At 46.4% G+C, this 17,839-nt stretch overlaps 6 protein-coding genes across 6 annotated transcripts; 2 read left to right on the top strand and 4 right to left on the bottom strand.

The window, feature by feature from the left end:
* Positions 1–1,516: 1,516 nt before the first annotated feature.
* On the bottom strand, positions 1,517–2,284 carry C8R40DRAFT_1235373 (uncharacterized protein; the record flags this gene model as incomplete). Its single annotated transcript, XM_046233383.1, has 4 exons — positions 1,517–1,548; positions 1,621–2,011; positions 2,091–2,123; positions 2,180–2,284. 4 exons carry the CDS (start codon positions 2,282–2,284, stop codon positions 1,517–1,519), a joined length of 561 nt encoding a protein of 186 aa, XP_046089397.1.
* Positions 2,285–4,656: 2,372 nt separating this feature from the next.
* C8R40DRAFT_1067329 (uncharacterized protein) lies at positions 4,657–6,155 on the top strand (the record flags this gene model as incomplete). Its single annotated transcript, XM_046225899.1, has 8 exons — positions 4,657–4,761; positions 4,866–5,026; positions 5,083–5,145; positions 5,173–5,441; positions 5,510–5,657; positions 5,750–5,817; positions 6,069–6,085; positions 6,111–6,155. The coding sequence occupies 8 exons, from the start codon at positions 4,657–4,659 to the stop codon at positions 6,153–6,155; spliced, it is 876 nt and encodes a 291-aa protein (XP_046089396.1).
* Positions 6,156–6,365: 210 nt separating this feature from the next.
* C8R40DRAFT_1038825 (histone methylation DOT1) lies at positions 6,366–7,116 on the bottom strand (the record flags this gene model as incomplete). The annotated part of the gene is made up of 3 exons (XM_046223781.1): positions 6,366–6,470; positions 6,519–6,637; positions 6,696–7,116. Coding segments are annotated over 3 exons (645 nt in total), but the record flags the coding sequence as incomplete, so codon positions are not given.
* A 2,440-nt stretch (positions 7,117–9,556) lies between these two features.
* On the top strand, positions 9,557–12,641 carry C8R40DRAFT_1167720 (uncharacterized protein; the record flags this gene model as incomplete). The annotated part of the gene is made up of 5 exons (XM_046231068.1): positions 9,557–10,795; positions 10,848–11,370; positions 11,408–11,574; positions 11,635–12,386; positions 12,440–12,641. 5 exons carry the CDS (start codon positions 9,557–9,559, stop codon positions 12,639–12,641), a joined length of 2,883 nt encoding a protein of 960 aa, XP_046089394.1.
* Positions 12,642–13,529: 888 nt separating this feature from the next.
* C8R40DRAFT_1067326 (uncharacterized protein) lies at positions 13,530–15,434 on the bottom strand (the record flags this gene model as incomplete). The annotated part of the gene is made up of 7 exons (XM_046225898.1): positions 13,530–13,763; positions 13,819–13,937; positions 14,128–14,156; positions 14,205–14,316; positions 14,556–14,716; positions 14,897–15,185; positions 15,245–15,434. The coding sequence occupies 7 exons, from the start codon at positions 15,432–15,434 to the stop codon at positions 13,530–13,532; spliced, it is 1,134 nt and encodes a 377-aa protein (XP_046089393.1).
* Positions 15,435–16,016: 582 nt separating this feature from the next.
* C8R40DRAFT_1067325 (uncharacterized protein) lies at positions 16,017–16,483 on the bottom strand (the record flags this gene model as incomplete). Its single annotated transcript, XM_046225897.1, has 2 exons — positions 16,017–16,159; positions 16,225–16,483. The coding sequence occupies 2 exons, from the start codon at positions 16,481–16,483 to the stop codon at positions 16,017–16,019; spliced, it is 402 nt and encodes a 133-aa protein (XP_046089392.1).
* Between the last annotated feature and the right edge of the window lie 1,356 nt (positions 16,484–17,839).

Genomic DNA, 17,839 nt, shown 5'->3' with positions numbered 1-17,839 from the left:
TCGATTCCTGTTTTGAAGCCCCTGACTTCGCACTTGGGCCTGATGGTGCTATTGTGTTAGCCCTTACTTCCCCGACATTCTTTGAAAGCTTTTCACCGTATCAAGGACATCAAAGTGTCCAGCAGGATCACTTCTATGCAGCAACCCCACCACTTGCTGTAATAGAGGAAGACATTCAAATTGGCCGATGCTGGAAATTCGCAGGTGGAGCAGGATATGTGGCTATCAAGCTGGCCGCTCCTGTTCATGTCACTAATATATCCATTCATTATCCCAACTACCGAGAACTAACTCCATGACGTCGTCAGGAAGTCCCGAAAATAATCAGACTGTGGGCTCTCCTTTTCCCTGAGATGGATGGGTCATTAGTGATACCGCAACGTTCGACAAGTTGGGAACTCTTGATAAAACAGGACTATTTGTCAAACTCTCTGCACTCGGTGAAGCTTCGACATTCATCCAAGGTGCTATCATAACATATGACGTTTCGAAAGGGACAAAGCTGACTTTAACAGCTGATTTGCCGACACGGTTTCTGACGACAATTGTTGTGGTCGAAGTTCTGGACAATTTCGTTCTTTGGGCTTTGTGCCAGTGCATATGTAGTGAACATTGTACCGTAGTAAGTCTAACAAACTAAACAAGGACCTGTATCTTGGTTGAAAAAACTGTGATCTACATCAGGCTCCATAAGGAGGCCTCGACGGTAACCCGTCTAACCGCGAGGGTTTGATTAAGCAAGGACAGTGTCCGTATGCCTGGCTACTGAGGGGATTTCTGCTATATCTTGTCATGGTGTTCCTCGAGTTTACTCCGAAAAGTCTTTATAGCTACCGTTTAGCTTCATGGGAGCTGTCTGTGTAGTTGCCGTGGTAAGCAAGAGCGAGAACTTGAGAATCCGTGTGCTGCTTTCTTTGCCTCTTCATCCGCTCACTCGTTCCCTTCCACCCAAGATGTCCAGGTATCCATGATATTATGACTCGTAGATCTGGTTGCGCTGCTTTGAGCTCCGTTAGCAGCGAGTGGAAAGCATCCAGGATATAGTGGGAAGCTGCGTCTTGTAATGCCACCGCCTTTGTTTGCCATGCTAGAATGGCCAATGACTCGTCTAGCCTACAAGTTATTCCCCTTGCCTGTCGCCAATGGTATATCAGGAGCTTTTGCATTATGTCAGTTTCTTGAATGTTTCATATATGCATGCGAAGTTTGGCCACCGATCCAAGCTGCATTCTCATTCCAACTCCGAAATTGGGGAGAAGGCGTTGAACCCTCAAGGAGTCCTTTGTCCGAGCCAGGGAGCGTATCACAGGAGAGGATAACGAATATACCTAGCTCCATGCGCAGGGTAGTGCAAAGATTCTGGGGCGCTCTTCGAAACACGGTCGTATCCACCAAATTCAAATTCGGTGTCCACGCAAGTCTGGTGATTTGTCATGTAAGGTGCCCTTTCATCGTAACTTATCGACGATTGAGTGGGTTCACTCATTGTTGGGTAAGCACGTGGATCATGGCAACTCTAAGTGACCGTAGTGTACTGACTGGGATTTACTACAGGTGCGATTACATAGTTCAGCACAAAGAAAAGATGAGACGAAGGAAGCGACGGCCTCAGAAACTCACCGGACGACTGAGCACTTGTGGAGCAGGAGTTTTCGTTGGACTCCTGATAGAAGGAATCAGGGGTTCTGTACAGAGCGGTCGGAGCGAGTAAGCGAGGGGACGGAGAAGGATACGACAACGATGGTGAATAAGGAACGGCCTGAGTGAAAAATCTGTCCTGGGGTAACTGTTGATTCTGAGAGTAAGACGCGGGGGAAGGCTGGGTGGAAATGGGAGTAATTGAAGCCGAAGAGTATTCACGAGGAAAAGAATATCCATAGGTTACATCGTTTGTGGCAAGGACAAACTTCACTGTTCTATAATCGGTACAGTCGCCGATTTTATGGAATTGCGTGTCAGTCGAGTTTTCGGTTTCGTGAGAATGAGACTTGTTTAACGGAGCAAGGGAGGTCTGTTATTGGATCATCGTAAGTACGAGTAGAGGAAGGAAAACAAAAACTTGCATGGGGCAAACGACTTTTGGGAGAGACCATGGAATTCTTCGCCGAGCTCGTTACACTTGCCTGAAACAAAGGTCAGCCAAAGAAATAGTTCGGAGGAATAATGCACGATCTCTCACAGAAGTAAGTTTGAGAGATTCCTTTAAAGGCTCGAGAAGTTCTTCCTCTGCAGTCTTTTTGTACCAAGTGAGTAGCCAATCATATTGCTCTTCGGAGATGTCCATCATATCCAGAACACGAAGTTTCTTGAGAGTTGGTACGCGGGTACATTTGACGTACGGCGGGCAATTTCCGCATTGGAGGGCGGTAGGTCGAATTTCGCATGGCTTGTTTTTAGTTATACACTGTTGACATACCTATCAATCCGACTTCAGTGTCGTAGTAGTTGTCATGTCAGAGAACGACAAGAACGACGTGGTGGTACTTAATATTGAGATCTCGTCTCTCCTTCAGCGAGCCATGTTTCCTATGTATGGTGTTGAATGTCTTTTTCATGTCATCGATAACCCACGATGCCAAGCCGTTGTCAGAAGCAGGTACTTTAGCGCTGCCGTGTCCTCTATCTTTTTTATGTAGGGAATCAGAGTGAGACGATTGAGACGACTCGGAGGCCATATCAAGCTGAGAACTAGTACGCCTAGTGCCATAGGGAGCTGCTCGCGATGACTGCTTTCCTCTGCGACAATCAAAGTCTGGATGTTGTTGCATATTGCTGAACACTGCTGGTTGTGGTCGTGGTCGTTGGCGTGTAGGCGCGAAGAAAGCGGGTCTTCATGTGTGCGTGCTTGTGACAAATTTGAAAACGAGACGATATATTGGCGGAGTTGCGGCCAAGATCTTCCATTTCGTGAACTCAGAAGCTGATGATCTTACACAAGGCTTCGAGACAGTGAAAAAAATAATAAAGAATCCTCGCCGCATAGTTGGGACCTGCAGTTGCGCTTGTCCGGGTCATCGATCAACCTCATGCCTGTGGTTTATACATTTTTTCCAACTTTTTCACCAGTGTTTTCATTCCACACATTCTAGTGAAAGCTGACCAGCATTATTGGACACCTTGCCTGGATAATTACCATATTTAGGGCAATCTTTGGAAAGCTGCAGGAAATACATCAATCCTCCCACTAGATAAAATGATGTAGAGGCAAAAAATATTTTTATACCCTCAGTAATCTTCTCTCTGCACTGTACGTGGCTACTATGTGTCGGTAAAAGTAGTTTCATAACTGGCATTGGTTCCCACATTCTCCCGATGATCCCGCCGCTCTTCTGTTCGCATTCTAGCTCTGACCCTGTCCACCTCGTGTTCCCAATCAGTCATTAAGCATAATATCGTCCCGAGGACTGCACAGTACATAAGCGACACGGTCAAACCAGTCCAGAGCCCTCGCAAACCGGCAGTAGCTTCTGGTAATGACGGGTACACCGGATCATCAAGGCTCAATTTTTGAGTGGCAAAACAGCGTTCGATCCATTAAAAAAAGGGGTTGGAAATGAAGTGATGGTAAGTTGTCACTAGCGGTTAACGAAGATTCACCTTCATCATCGTTGAATAGATACGACCATTCTTTACGCCGGATCCAAAGGTTCGGAGTCAAGATATGCGCCGTGTTATGTTTCAATCGTGGACATAAAGGGATTCCTTTGGTGAAAAGGTCAGTTTCAACGATGTAGCGGGGGAGAAAAGCAGCTTACTATTGACATAGATAATGTACCCAGTCAATTCTACCTTCTATGGGCGTAAAAATGGATCGTAAATTCTTCAGATAAAGAGTGTTTTGCTTTTTTGATTCTTCGTTAATTGTTCAAGCAACGAGAAAGCGAAAGCGACAATGGAGGCGAGAAAGAAAGAAAGAAAGAAGCCGTCGAGGATAGGCAGTTTATTGAACGCAGCTCCGCTAGGTTCCGCCGTTCCGCTGCGTGACCGTCAAAAGTGCCGGTTTGCCGACGCCGTAGGCAAACCATAGTCTTCGAACGGGCACATGATGCAGTACCTTCCTCCTTTCAGGTACTTACTGCACAACGGTGACCGTAACCCAAGGAATCCAATCTCCCGGCCGTATAAAAAGTTCACGCTCCTTGCTTCGCCCTCTGTAGCTGATGGTAAAATGACGACTTTTGAATTGGGGTTGACTCCCTCCATGTTGATGTAGTGGTTTTCTAGATGTATGGTTGACCCTACAAAAAGGTTCTCGATGTAGTTGTTGGTGCGTCCAAGGCCGAAGAAGGAGTACGGCGATTGTAAAGCATGATACAGGCATGATATGACGTTTGAGGGAGTTGTCCAACTATCCCTGAAATTGAATAACGAGTTGAGTTAAGTAAACAGATGATTACCTTGAGCAGCTGAACGACGTCCAGATAAATCAAGCACGGTATATTCGTACGAAGCGCCAGAATAACTAATACCGAATGGCTATAGTGGCAATTCAGTACGATCGTTGATCTGTGGGAAATATGGATAGAACGCGCATTCCGAGGGCCAAAGTCAGTCATTCTTGGTTCAAGGGGTTTGTCGATTGGTCAAACTGGGGAATTCGACTACTCTGGATCGCAAGCCATCGAGGCTCTAAAGGAAGAAGGCCTCTACACCATCATGGCCACTAATCAGGACGAAGCGATAACCGCAAGGGGTGGAAGGAAATTGAGTACAAGGGTTCGAGATTGTAGGGGCAATTGTATCGCCGTGTGTAACCTGGAGGTAAGTCCCTTAACGTCTGACTGCTTCCTAATAGTTTTTCATTTTCCTCTCTCCATCTTAGATGAGGATACGGAACTCCCATATAGCAATGTCGACGCTAATAGCTACTGGTCCAACTTATCTACGACTCTACGGCGGCCACTTGCCTTCCGAAGTCACCTAAAAGTTTCATTCACGATTGCGCCTGTCGGCATGAGAACCCGACTATGGTATTGATCTTTGACTGGGGCAGGCGGTGGGAGGAAAGGATCCGTGTTCCTAAATCGTACATCTACATGGTTTGTCCATGTCTTACCGTTACTCATATTCTTCGTGGTCTAGAACGAAGACCAACCAGCTCCCCGGAAACAAGCAACGGACGCGAGATTATGTTAGGACGACAACGTAACTATACTGTCAACGGAAATGTAGAGATTGCCTACCAACACGGGTTCTACGTTCTCTGTCTTTCCGCTTCATTTTGCGTCTTTCGACTTCCGCAAAGGGGGGAGCACTACAGCGTATGCGTAAGGTTCATGCCTTTGACGCTAAATTCGTTCGTTGCTCTAATATAATAGCGCAAGATGTCTCTTTCCTGGTTGATTTCTCCGCTGTTATCACGTATGGTCGTGGCGAAGGCCTTGTGCCTCAACGAAGAATACAGCCGACACCGAACGTTCAACCCGAGTTGCTAAGGTCTAGTTAGGCATCAAACCACGTTCATCGACACCGCCGCCCTTTCCTCTCACCGAGAACGCACCACATGCAGGTATTGTTCTTCTGCTCCGTCCTCTGTATCAACTGAATACCCTCGAAGCAGAGAGTACACCACTTGGTGGCGAGAAACGAAATCTTCTGGAAAAGCTGAGCGCAAAACTCACTCGACAATTGGAGGAGACCATTATTATTCCTGCAAGGTGAGTGATTCTCATACTTGAATAGGTGTGGTGGAATATTGAACCTATTAATATCTTCAGTCCTTGCTTACCTAACTGCACTCTCGACAAAGTCACCATAAGGACGAATCCTACTTAGTGACTCTTCCAGTCCTGAATAAGATAGCTTTGAGCAAGGAAGGTGAGTACCTCGGAACGAGGCCCTTTTCCAGTCATCGTTGACGAAGAGAAAGAGACCTTCAAGTACCTGGAGTGCCAACAGGCAAGAAGAAGCCAAAGATTGTTGAGATAGTATAGTCACCTTGCTTGCGTCTATTCTACCTGGACATTTTTGATGTGCAGGCACACTTCGAACTTGTTTTGTTTTGAAGGTTCCATTATCTTCTAGCTGAAGGGATGAATATTTCTGTAGCTTCTCATTGTAGTACATAGCTTTACAACAATTCTTCGTACGTTGAACTTGCTAACTGTCAGACCTCGGTGACTTCTAATAGCACCTGCATGGCTGGCGAGTCGTGAAGGAAATCAGGCGAAGGCGAGATCAGTCAAATAAAGAAAGAAGGCGTTCGAATGTGTGTATCCGTGCATAGCCCGCAGTTAACTCTTATTTACCGTCACAGCAAAACTTGACTCCAGTCCAACATCAGAAGCAAACACCCTTAGCGCCATCCACCGACTATGTTCCTTCAAAAATCGACCGAGGCAGAAACCCTTGCGTACACATTTAATCTACCGGATTTTCGTATGGACATAATAATTCCCTCCCTTACTCGACCACGATATATCATCCGAGGAATAATGACTTTGACGGACTTCAAACATCGCACCCACATCCTAAGACCACTAATAAGGGACGCATATGTTCAAGACCTGTGAACTTACGTCGGTTCCTTTTCGAGCTGCGCCGGAGCGATTGACCCCACAAAGCTGAAACGATACCAGAGAGATGAGTACTGCGCCAAGTTTCATGGTCTTTATTAGGTTCTTGATCTTCTCGTTAACTGTGGATCATGAATTGTTAGGAACAAATTTGAGAGTAGAATAAAACACAAAACACACGAGATGAAGGAAAAATCCGGTTATTGACCAGAACAAGATCGGCCGTATTTATCCATTCAATTACCTCTGCACTTTGAAGCATATCTCCACAGACAACCTCCATTTTTCCAATGGGAATACCCCAAATCTCGCTTCTTACAATGGCTGTTCGAACCATAGTCTCCGCAATGGCTGCTACATCTCGGCGGATCTCGATACCAAATGATCTACATCTGTGGGTTAGTGCAGCCTGTGCAACCGTGTTCCCAGCTCCACTACCCAAATCTAAGAAAACAGAATCCTCCACTAGATTGGCCTCGTTGAATAGGCGTTCAAGGAAGATCGGCATCAATTCTCCATATACAGTGTTATCACGTCCTGATTTGAGCAGTGTATGGTTGGGTTTTAGGCAACGTCCATAGATTTCTTGAAGTAAGCGAAAATAGCAGCTAGCATCTGCACCTTTCAAAGGTGGCACAGATGAGAAGATTTTATTGATTGAAGCCAAATTTTTGATCAATGCTCCGTGATCACTTCGCTGAACAGCTTCCTCAAGACTATGAATTGAGGCCTGACATGCTATTAGCTCCAGCCAGCATACACCCAGGATTGTTTTACCTCAAGGTCTGACGGGGTAGATCTTGATGTCACAGCTAATAAGAAGCTTAACTAAGGCTGCCAATCAAATCAGATGAACTGTTTACCTTTGGAAAGAACATAGATAGTGTCTAGGAGATCAGAAACCGGCTGATAATCCAATGTCCTCCGAGAGAAGCAAAGGGGGTATCTAAGCTGTGATGTGAGACTTGACCTTGTAGCAGGGAATTGATTTTGATCAAAATACCGCTCGAAGGCAACTGCTCCCGGAAAGGTGAACTGGACTACAGGGAATATACTATCTTCACTATTAGCCGAAATTCCAGGAAATACTTGTCTCACAAGAATTACTGTAAGGCATCAAACATAAAGAGCACTCGAGTGTACATACTCACATGGTCTATAACAGTGGATGTTCTCCTGCACTGCTGCCAAAGGACTAAGCATAAAGCTCTCTTGAAGGCCTTGAATCTGGTACCCTTTGACCCGCAACTCGGAGAATATCTTGTTGATAGTGAGAGGCGTGACCAGTTCAATGTCAAAAACGGAATTCGAGGAAGGACATGGGGATTCAATGGCAGGGAGTTCAGTTTCAGGGGGAGAACCGAAGTGAATCTTCCGCTCAAATTTGTTTCGTTTGACCCAGCTTCTCTTATCGTTCTCTGCACCTCCGCCTTTTGCTTTTGCGAGCGCCTTGTTCTGTCTTATGCGTTTGTGAGTATCTATTTTGTAAAAATGATAGAATAAGTTGATACCGGTATTTTCGTGAACGTTCTGCCGCAGATAAAGGGATCTTCCTAGCGGTCTGAGCCAGTACTTCCTGTTGAACTTTGAGTAGCTTCATCTATTTCAATTGAATATTTTACCTTATCCCACTCAGCCCAACGATTATTCATCTTCAACTGGTAGTGTTAGGATTATAAAAAGAAAATCGGAACGAACAACAAACAACGGTAAATACTATTCAATTAGTTATGTAATGTGTAATGATCTACCGATTCTCCTACTAACAAGTTAGAAAAAGTAAGCCACTGGGTCTCGTCGAATTTGCGTACGTCAGGAACCGCGATCGTGAATCAAAGTGTCCCCCTTCCCTCATATAATTCCAGATCAAAGAAAAGAACAGCAAAACTGAATACGCTAGAAATTGAGCAACTTCACTCTCATCTGGTCGTCTACTCAGCACAACAACGAATGGGAGGAATGCGCATTGTCAACTAAAAACGTGTTTTGGGGATGTAATGCTACTTACAATCAAACGTGACATTGTAGCTGTAATCCCAACATCTCCTGAAGGGAATTGAAGTTGGCCTGGAGGTGAGAGCGAGAGAGAAGTCCATGCACGAGTTAGCTCAGTACATGGCGGTAGAGGTGAATATCGCATGTCAATATACTTCCTCGTGAACTTCAATTAGCAGACATAATGCTATCGGCTCCTTTCGGAGGAGCCCCTAATGCTGACAATATTTTTCAACATGTGCCATACGGGAAGAAGACAGCCAATCCTGATGATGAAGGTCCAGATCACAGAGACCCAGATACTATCACAGTTCACCCTTGCTGAAGATGGAATTGCTCCTCGGGATGCCCTGGATGCCCTGGAATTATGAGCTCAAATGGCACCTACGAGACGCATTTGAATGGAGCCGACGTTAATAATGACCAACATTCCGAAGTTCGACTTTTTGAAGCCTTGGCTGGAGTTGATGTTGGTCATAGCATTCTGCATAGTTCATAAGGACGGAAACTCATGCGTGGAAGAATCAGCGTACCTCGAGTGCGTTTTTGAGATCGACTTGGGCTTGGTAAAAGATCTTCTCTTAAGTCATGATCCCGCGAAGGCTTCAATTGAACTGGCAGATTCTACTGCTCGATTCGCAAGTGCAATAGAGTAAAGAGGGATGTTGGTTCACGATAGTTGAAGGAAACACAGGATCATCCTTGTCGTCAATTTCCTGCGTCGTAATATCAGGCTACGTTAGCATGAATTCAACTACTTGAGAAAGTCGTTAAAAAGAATATAGAAATTGCTGAAATACCTGTATGGCACAACGTTGAATATTGAACAATGTGTTGAAGTGCATTTAGAGCAGGCTCGATATATTTAATTGAGTCGGATATTGGATGCCGGATGATACATCGGAATCCTCACTCAAGTATTGTTTGGTTATATTTGAGCATTGTTGCAACTTTCCGTTTATGATAATCTAAGCAATCAGTTACACTCTCATTCTTCTTATCACAGGATCTCCCAGAGTGGGTTTTGATTGGGCTTCAGGGGCCAGATGTCTTCAAAAAGTGACTTCCAAAAAGCCAGTGGAAGAATCCTGGATTGGACTTCTGCTGTTAGATTCCAGGAGTCAGACCGCATGCCGTCTTCTTCTACTATCAGTCCATCCTTATACGCTCTTCACCTTCCTGAGAGGATTAAAATTTCACGTATGACCCTCGGCCTCCTTTCCTTTTCTTTTATGCCTCCTCCCAGTGATTCCGAAGGCAAACACGAAAAAAATTCAACGAAGCAGGACGAGGATGTAGCAGATTCAACTACAAACGAAGAAGGCTCTACCCAACCCGTCGCGAATCTTTTATCAGACGTCACTATACCCTTCCTTCAACAGCTTCTTGCCAGGAAGGAAGCTGTCGATTTCTTCAATGACAGGCATAGCTACTCTCTCCAATATCGTTGGCAAAATCTACTTCGTGATATCTATCATTTCGATGGTACATACGAAGAAGGCACCGTAGATGCGGAAAAATCCATCATTAGGGTCATATCTGACCTCGCTGCGCTCCTGCTGCTCCCACTCTCAACAACTCAAATGAGCAAAACTGGGCATTGGGCCCTTCTCGGGTGTGTTTTCAGCCGCGAGAGAGAAACAAAAGCAGATCTGTTGATTGGGGTCAAACCAAACACTGCTATCTTGGCAACAGATTACACAGACTCGTCGCAATATCCTCCCATCTTTCCCCTCCTAGAGAGCAAATATCCAGATCTCAGCCCAGCATACATGGGGATTTTACAGAATCTAGAGAATAAAAATACGCTAATCGGAGAACCTATGTTATACCTAACCCTCCTCCTCCTTATGCACCTGAACATTGTCATCTGGCCAGAGGCAGACTGTGCAGGTTGTGAGGTTTTTGCTGAATCTCATCGAGTGATGAAGAGAAAGAAACGAGCTGTTGTGCCTCCAGATAGTGTACACTCTTTTGGCATGGACAAGGTAGAAGATACAGAAGCTGGATTAGATCGCATCCAGGAAGAAATTAAGCGGGTCGTTGGGATTATACCAAGGGGGAACTGGCATCTCAAACTAGATCCCCAACCAACCTCTCCAGTCAACGAACCTGCCACTGAAAAGAAGAAGAAATCCAGACCGCACGGTGGAACATTCTACAATACAGTTTATCCCGAAATGGAGAAACTGCTCAAAACGAAATTCTTTGCGCAGTTGGAACCAAAAATCAAACTAGAGAAGGTTATGAAGTGGGTACTCACTGCCCGGAATGAATTAGTACAAGTATGCTCAAGCTGTCTCTCTTGTTTCATGAAGTAATTGATATTTGCATAAGGCTTTTTCCCAGATGACTCGCCATGATCTCACGTTTGGCGCCTTAACTTCCTACAACACTTGCTTTTTGTTGCAGCGTTTCCGACACAATGGATGTTTAACACTTTCTCCTCTGCTTGAACCAACTCAAGAGGGGTATGTAATACTTCGCGCGGCGTGGTTAGTAGCAGCGTTTCATGATGCAATCGCTCGCCAAGCGGAATATCCTACAAAATTTGTAGACCCATATCAAGCTGTCAAAGTTCATACAACGATCCAGCCTCAAGAGCCCATTGCCAACAAAGACAACAACAACGTCCACGTTGCTACTGCATCCAACAAAGATGACGATAACATCCAGGACCTTGACAACGTTCCTACTCCTCCAGATCAAAGTCGCGATGAGGGTGATACCAACGACAACTTTGACGGTGACACTGAATTTGAAAAGGAAAGTGATGATGACGAGTATAAGCCCAAAAAGTCCTCAAAGGTGAAGAAGAGGAAGAAGAAAGTTAGCATTCGACATCTACCTAGCCCTCCTCGTCGGCATCCACCCCCCCCCTTCGCCTCCTCCTCCAGGTGGAGGAGCAGGTACTGGCGGCGCGCCCGGGTCACAGGCCAGTACGTCTGGCAGCGATTGGTACAAGCGCACAACCAGATCTAGTAGCAAAAGATCTTCAGATGGTGGTTCCAAATCACAATCCAAACGGAGCCGTCAGCATAAGAATATCAAGATTTTAGCTGATGTATGTGATCAATGTTATCATCTTTCGAAAGATTGTACTTACTTACAAGACAAAATACAGGAAATACATCTAGGATTTTATTGCAAGGCACCACTTCTGCATTCTAGCAAGTTCAGCAAATTTCTCCGTGTCATCAATTTGTCCGACGGATCTGTCCTCAAGCCGAAGACTCTTAGACATCCAGTCATTCGTACTCATCGGAAATCGTCTACTCACGAATCCTTCTCTAGTACCGCAAGTGAAAGTTCTAGTACTGGCAGCTCTTCTTTGTGGTCCAGTACTGGTTCTATTGCTAGTTCAAGCTTCACAGCCCCACTCTCATCTCACTCTAGTGTACCTGAAGTTAAAGCTACATCTGGCCCCTCAAGTTTGTCGTTAGAACCAGGAACCATTACTTCACATCTTGACATCCTTCCTCATTTGATTGGCCCTGAAACCGAGGGTGTCTTGCGCTCCGCCCCTATCGTGGTTCGGCATGCAGGAACCATCCTAGAGAAGCAAATCTCCGAGTCCGCTACCCACATTGTATGGAGCGGGGACCTAATCATGGAGGGACTTGATTTTGAGGTCGACCCAGTCCGCATTGCAGTCAAGCTTGCCGATTGGGACCGGGAAAATGAAGGTGACGTCAGTGAAGGAGGAAAGGCGATCCTCGAAGAGGCAAATATCTATCAACATCTAGCTGAAAAAGATCCTGCATTTAATCTCACTCCCCGTTACTACGGTACCTACAATGGATCAGGTGCAATAGCGCTTCTTCTCAGCTACGAGGGTGAGAAATTGCTCAGCTTCGATGTATTGGATAATAAAAGGTATGTTCTGATCTCAATATATTCAGTAGCGATCTGATAGTTGGTCCTCTCAGGAAATATCAGCTCCTCAAGAAGGCTGAAAAACTGCACCTTTTTGGGATAGTACATGGCAACCTGTCACCTGAGAATGTGCTTGTGAACGGTGATAATATTTGCTTGATAGGTTTCCGCGTTTCCAAACTGGGACATGAATGTCCAGGCTCCGGTGCATGCGGCGAGTTGCTGCAATTAGGAAAAGATTTGTTTGCAGTTTGAGGCTTCATGTACTGTATGCACTGATATATTTTGGAAAGACTCATAAAGTCAGGAGATCCTTGAACTGATTGCCTTGTATTCCTCATTTTTGGCAGAGGTATGCTGTAGACCTGAACACTATATGTTGCTATGGTTGTTTATATCAATTATCTGATCTTTGAACCTACGTATTCTCAATATATATTTCACCATCTAGTGATTATCATTTCACTCTGTTCTGCTGTAATTACAATACAAGTAAGACATAAACGACCAACCGTAACACCCTCAGATTGAGTCCTGCGACATATCATCGTCTTCTCCTTGCAGGCGCATGCGCATCGTTACTGTCGTTTACTTCCTTGTCAATGTCGTCCTCCCCCCACTCTACCGTCGCTTGTCAAATCTAGTTCTTTCTATAGGGTACGACCGCTGGTTTCAGGGTTGTACCTGTGTCCACCTAATAATCCCTCGTGCGAGCTCAAACATTCCTCAAATAGCGACGAAAACGACGCTTCCGTTGATTAGACCGTTAAAGTATTGAATTTCTACGCGGGGAAATTAGCCGCGTGTTTTAGCGCCCCAAAGGCATGTGACTTCGTTTATTATTACCTTACAGCCTCAGGCGTTAACGCCTCTTATTCTTACACTGCCAGCTTACAGCTCCCCGATATTTCCGGAGAACGAGCAAGAGACGTTTGTCTGGTAAGTGCTACCTACCCCCCTTCTCCCAGAGGGATTCCAGCAGGTTCCTTCATATTGAGTCTATTCCTGGGGGAACGTTCAAGCTTGACGATAGACAAACCATTTCGTCGCCAGCATCAACAATAGCCTTAGAACCGTCATAAGCTGAGTCGTCTGCGTCGGAATCAAATATCATATTTGAATAGGTTTCAACGACTGCAGGAGTTAGAGAAGTGGCCAGAGAATCACCGGCTGTCCAGTCTCTGTCCAGGAAGCCTTGTTTAAATAGGTGGAAAGCCTCATCGTAATTGCGACCCGGAATGGATGGTCGCCCTCATCATGTCCAACAAATTCCACGAGTTCAGCGTCATTGGTATGAGAGGATTCGACAGGGTAGTCGCGCAAGATCTCCTCATCATCATGTGTATCTGTATTGGTCTTCGGTAGAATGGGTGTGGTCTATGCAAACGCATGAACTTTTAGAAATGCGAGTTGTAGTATGAGTATGGCTCACCTTGAACATTAGGCGTTTGACTCCGTTGTAGAATGACCTCTCCATGGAGAGGCAAAATGCTGTCTCGCTGTTCAGTTTTGGAGGCCCAGCGTCTTCGGCATCAGCAAGGCCCACATGAGCTGCAAGCGCAGTCGAGGAAGAAGTATATGTTGTTTGCTGTCGTTTCTGAAGCACCTACACCGTTGTGCCATTTTGTGTATGGACAGGAAGATGTTAAAAAACTTGAAGTATAATGCTTCGATATCCAATTGCTGCTCAACAATAAGTCTCCCAGTATGACTTGACACACAGGAAGCTAAAGTACCTCACATGGAGCGCCGAATACAAGAGGATATTTTCTGGAAAGCAAACAGTTGCGTATGAGTAAAAAATCCATACAAGCAAACCTTTTCGCAAAGTACTGTAGCGCAAAGAAGGGCAAGCGGTCGAAGTTATCTTCGCCGAAGCGAGGTTTACGAGGAATAACCGCACAAGCGAGTAGCCTAATGTGCCATTTATCTACTCCCGCCGTAGTGCTTGGCTGGGATTCGCATGATCTAAGCTCACTTTGTCCATACCCCATCCCAAACAACTCAGGAACGTCAGCAGCGGTAGAAGAATTCCAAAAACCCAAATCCAACCGAACCAGACCTAGACCTCCCTAGACCCGCTCCCACTGGCACTGAACGACGAAATCGACAAAACAAGGGAACTCGGAGTGGCGGTTGCAATCGGCAAAGTCAACCTTGTCGACACACCACTCAAAGACGTTCGCACTGTAAGCACGGGCCTTGAAGAAGCAGTGGCGCGGGATCTAGAAGGGGTGTTATTGCTGTTATGGCTATTCTGTACACCAGCTCTCAGGGTCTGACGAGCAGAAGGTCTCGGCGTTAGCCCGAGGTGTAGGCCGGGGGCAGGTCTAGATGAAGCACAGAATCTACTAGAGACAGAAAGACCACCACCAACAGAAGACGAAGGACGAGTAGTTGTAGACCTCCTCTGGCTTGAAGACTAGCTCCGTCTGTAGTTCAGAGTAAGCTTAACTCCACTGAGTTTCTTTTTCACACCCCCTATGGATCCGACACCTGAATAAACGAACTCAGTACTGCGCTGAGCACCGCTTAACATCGTCATGGTCGTGGAAGACATCAACTCGACAGACTCGCTAGAGTCGGAGTTGTCAGATTCGATATCGACGACCACACTGGACGAGCCGGCGTCGTCTTCGTAGTCGGAAAGATGGGCGCGATGGCTACGGCTGTTACGCCGGCTGTTACGCTGACTGAAATGATCATGCTGACCACTAAAACTCAGTCTCCTCGAATGGAGTTGACAAAGGACCATCCGAACGACCACCGGGAGATCCCCGGACACAGCCACGATGGGAACTCGAATAGGTTCAGTGGAGTTCAGGTCAGGTTCAGGTCATAATCAAAAGCAGTGATACGTTTATTATAAGGACGGATATCATAGAGAAGGTTCGAGCGGTCGTAAGCCGAAGAGGAATGATCAAACATCTCCACGTCCCGGATTTTCATCTTCCCCGTAGGAATCATCAGCTTTGTTAAATGCGTCGAGAACAATGTCGCTTTATCTACCTCACCCACTAGCGTCATTGGAGGGTGAAGGTAGTCCATAGGGGAATCCTCAGTACCAATCACGGCACTGGAAAGAAGCCTAGGTGCCTAGGCGAGTGGACCGCATGAGGAGTGCTACTCGGGGTGTGAGCAGGTTCATGCTGTTCTGCGAGTGCGACTCGTTATGACTACAGCCCCGAGTGCCCAGAATGAGAAGAATGTTTATAGTGCGAATCAGGGGCATTGTGGGCCTCATTCAAACCATTCTCGGAGTGGATGGCAGGGTATTGAGGCTCCGGTAATGACATCGGCGGACGCTAAAAGGTGTTTGGTTAAATTACCGTTCCCGTTGCCACTTGTGCTACCTGGATTCTTGCTGTTGTTGTTATCATTATACCCCCCATTTGTCGTGGATCCCCGAGATTCGTTACGAAGTATACCTTGATTCCCGTTATATACATTACCGGTGAAAGAAAAATCGATCATTGAACCCACCGAGCTCAAAGAACTCAATGAGCTTATCGAAGAACGAGGAGAGTGCGAGTGCGACGCGCTAGAAGAATACCGACCATTCCGAATTTCGTATGCGAATACGAGCTCGAAAGAGAAGAAATGGCAGAACATGGTGGTTTACTCGCCGAGTCACTGGACATTCGCCGACGTTTGTTCGTTCGTCGAGGTGAGGTTGGGGATGGTGGTCGAAGTTAGTGAAGTGAAATTATTGGAGGTGAAGGGCGGTGCCAAAGGAGAGAACGTCAAAGACGACATAGACAAGTCATATTCACCTGAAAATATATAAATGTATAATCAAACCACTTAGTTAGTGGTAAGAATATGAAAAATGGCTCACCAGACGGGAAAGGTAACGCATCCAGTGAGTTATTGAACGACCCGAGTCCGTTCAATCCGTGGTAGTTATTTAACCCGCCGTAACTTCTTCTCCGTAACGGTGTAAGTGTTGCTACGCAATTGGAGCATTCAGCTTTCCGACCGGCAGGTGCACCAGGGGTGAACGTAGTAATCGTCGTTGTCGGGGGCGTGGTCCTCGGGGTGGTGCTTGATAACGGAGGTGGAGGGGCAGGGGCAGGAGTGGCGCCGGCAGTTGTCATAGAACAACGTCATCGTGGTCGTGGAAGACATCATCAACTCGACAGACTCGCCAGAGTCGGACCTGGAGTCTGAGTTGTCCGATTCAACATCGACGTCCACACTAAGTCTGCGTCATCTTTGTGGTTGGAAAGATGGGTGTGATGGCTACTGCGGCTAGTGAGACTGCTAAGCCGACTCAAACGACCTTGCTGGCCACTGAAACTCAGAGCCTCCTCGAATGGAGTTAATGAACGGCCATCCGAACGACCCTGTATATTAAAACCGCATCTGGTCTCATTTTCGGTCGTCGGTCGGAGCGCACCTTCACACTGAAAATGAAAGGTACTATGTCAGTGATGGAGTCGGGCCCTTGGGGCGTTCGTTTCCAACGACCCAACGATCCCTAACGTCTAGCACCTAGAGTCTTTTGGCAGCGGTTTCGGTGGACAGAGCCATTTACCGGAAGCGTCGGCTTCACGTTTGGATGATCCACGGAGAGCCAGGCTACATAATCACTTGAAGCCTTGAACGTGAGGATGTCCACCATCCTAGTCCTCTTTGTCATCCGTAAGCAGTTCTGCCTGTACGCTTAGGCATACGGAGGTGATCCAGATGCAAAATCCCACTGAAAACATCAATTAAGACCTTATTCATAGTAAAGGGCTGTCGGAAAATGTAAAGATAGAGGAGAGAAGTATTAAGACACGTAACGCACCACGGAAGCACGGAAGATAAGTAGACCCATCACGAAACTGGAAGATAAGCAGACGCCATAACTAATTGACAAGAATTAGAATACCAAGTTGAACCCGAATTAGCCAGACGCTAAAGCGGGTTTACAGTTGAAGTAAGGGCGGGACTCCACCCGACACAACTTGGTAAACACTTCTACCGTCAAAAGGAGGTCAAGAAATAAGCGCCCAAGTCTTTGCGATTTGGTTGTTTGAGGCAGACCTCTGCCACCGTCTACTCTTCGTGCCCATATGAAGCGACCGCCAGACAATCCAGCTGATAGCGTAGCTCCTCAATGACATTTTGTTGTCCTTTTTCAACCACTGGCCTCGTATATTGTTGCGGCTCGACGGTTCACCGAGTTTCAAGTAGGAGGTTTGACCTGGGAGGAGTAGGAGGGAAGACTGCGACGATAACAGCGAAGCAGGAAGAAGCAAGAGGGTCGAGGAGAAAGTCGAGATTGACCATACTGATCTCAACGCGACAGCTGCTCCTTCGACCCTCCGAAGCGCATTATCAAAATACCCCGCTTTCATGACGAAGACATCACCGTTCGCGGCGTGCGAGTCGCTACTGACCACCCCTCCGTTCGACTCTGCAATCTCCTTCTGGCTCTTCTACCACGTTGGCACCCAGCCAGCAGC

Source organism: Lentinula edodes (assembly GCF_021015755.1).
Source record: "Lentinula edodes strain Le(Bin) 0899 ss11 chromosome Unknown C8R40scaffold_7, whole genome shotgun sequence".
Classification (NCBI taxonomy): domain Eukaryota; kingdom Fungi; phylum Basidiomycota; class Agaricomycetes; order Agaricales; family Omphalotaceae; genus Lentinula; species Lentinula edodes.
The sequence above is the reverse complement of the archived record's forward strand: the minus strand, read 5'-3'. Positions and strand labels throughout refer to the sequence as shown.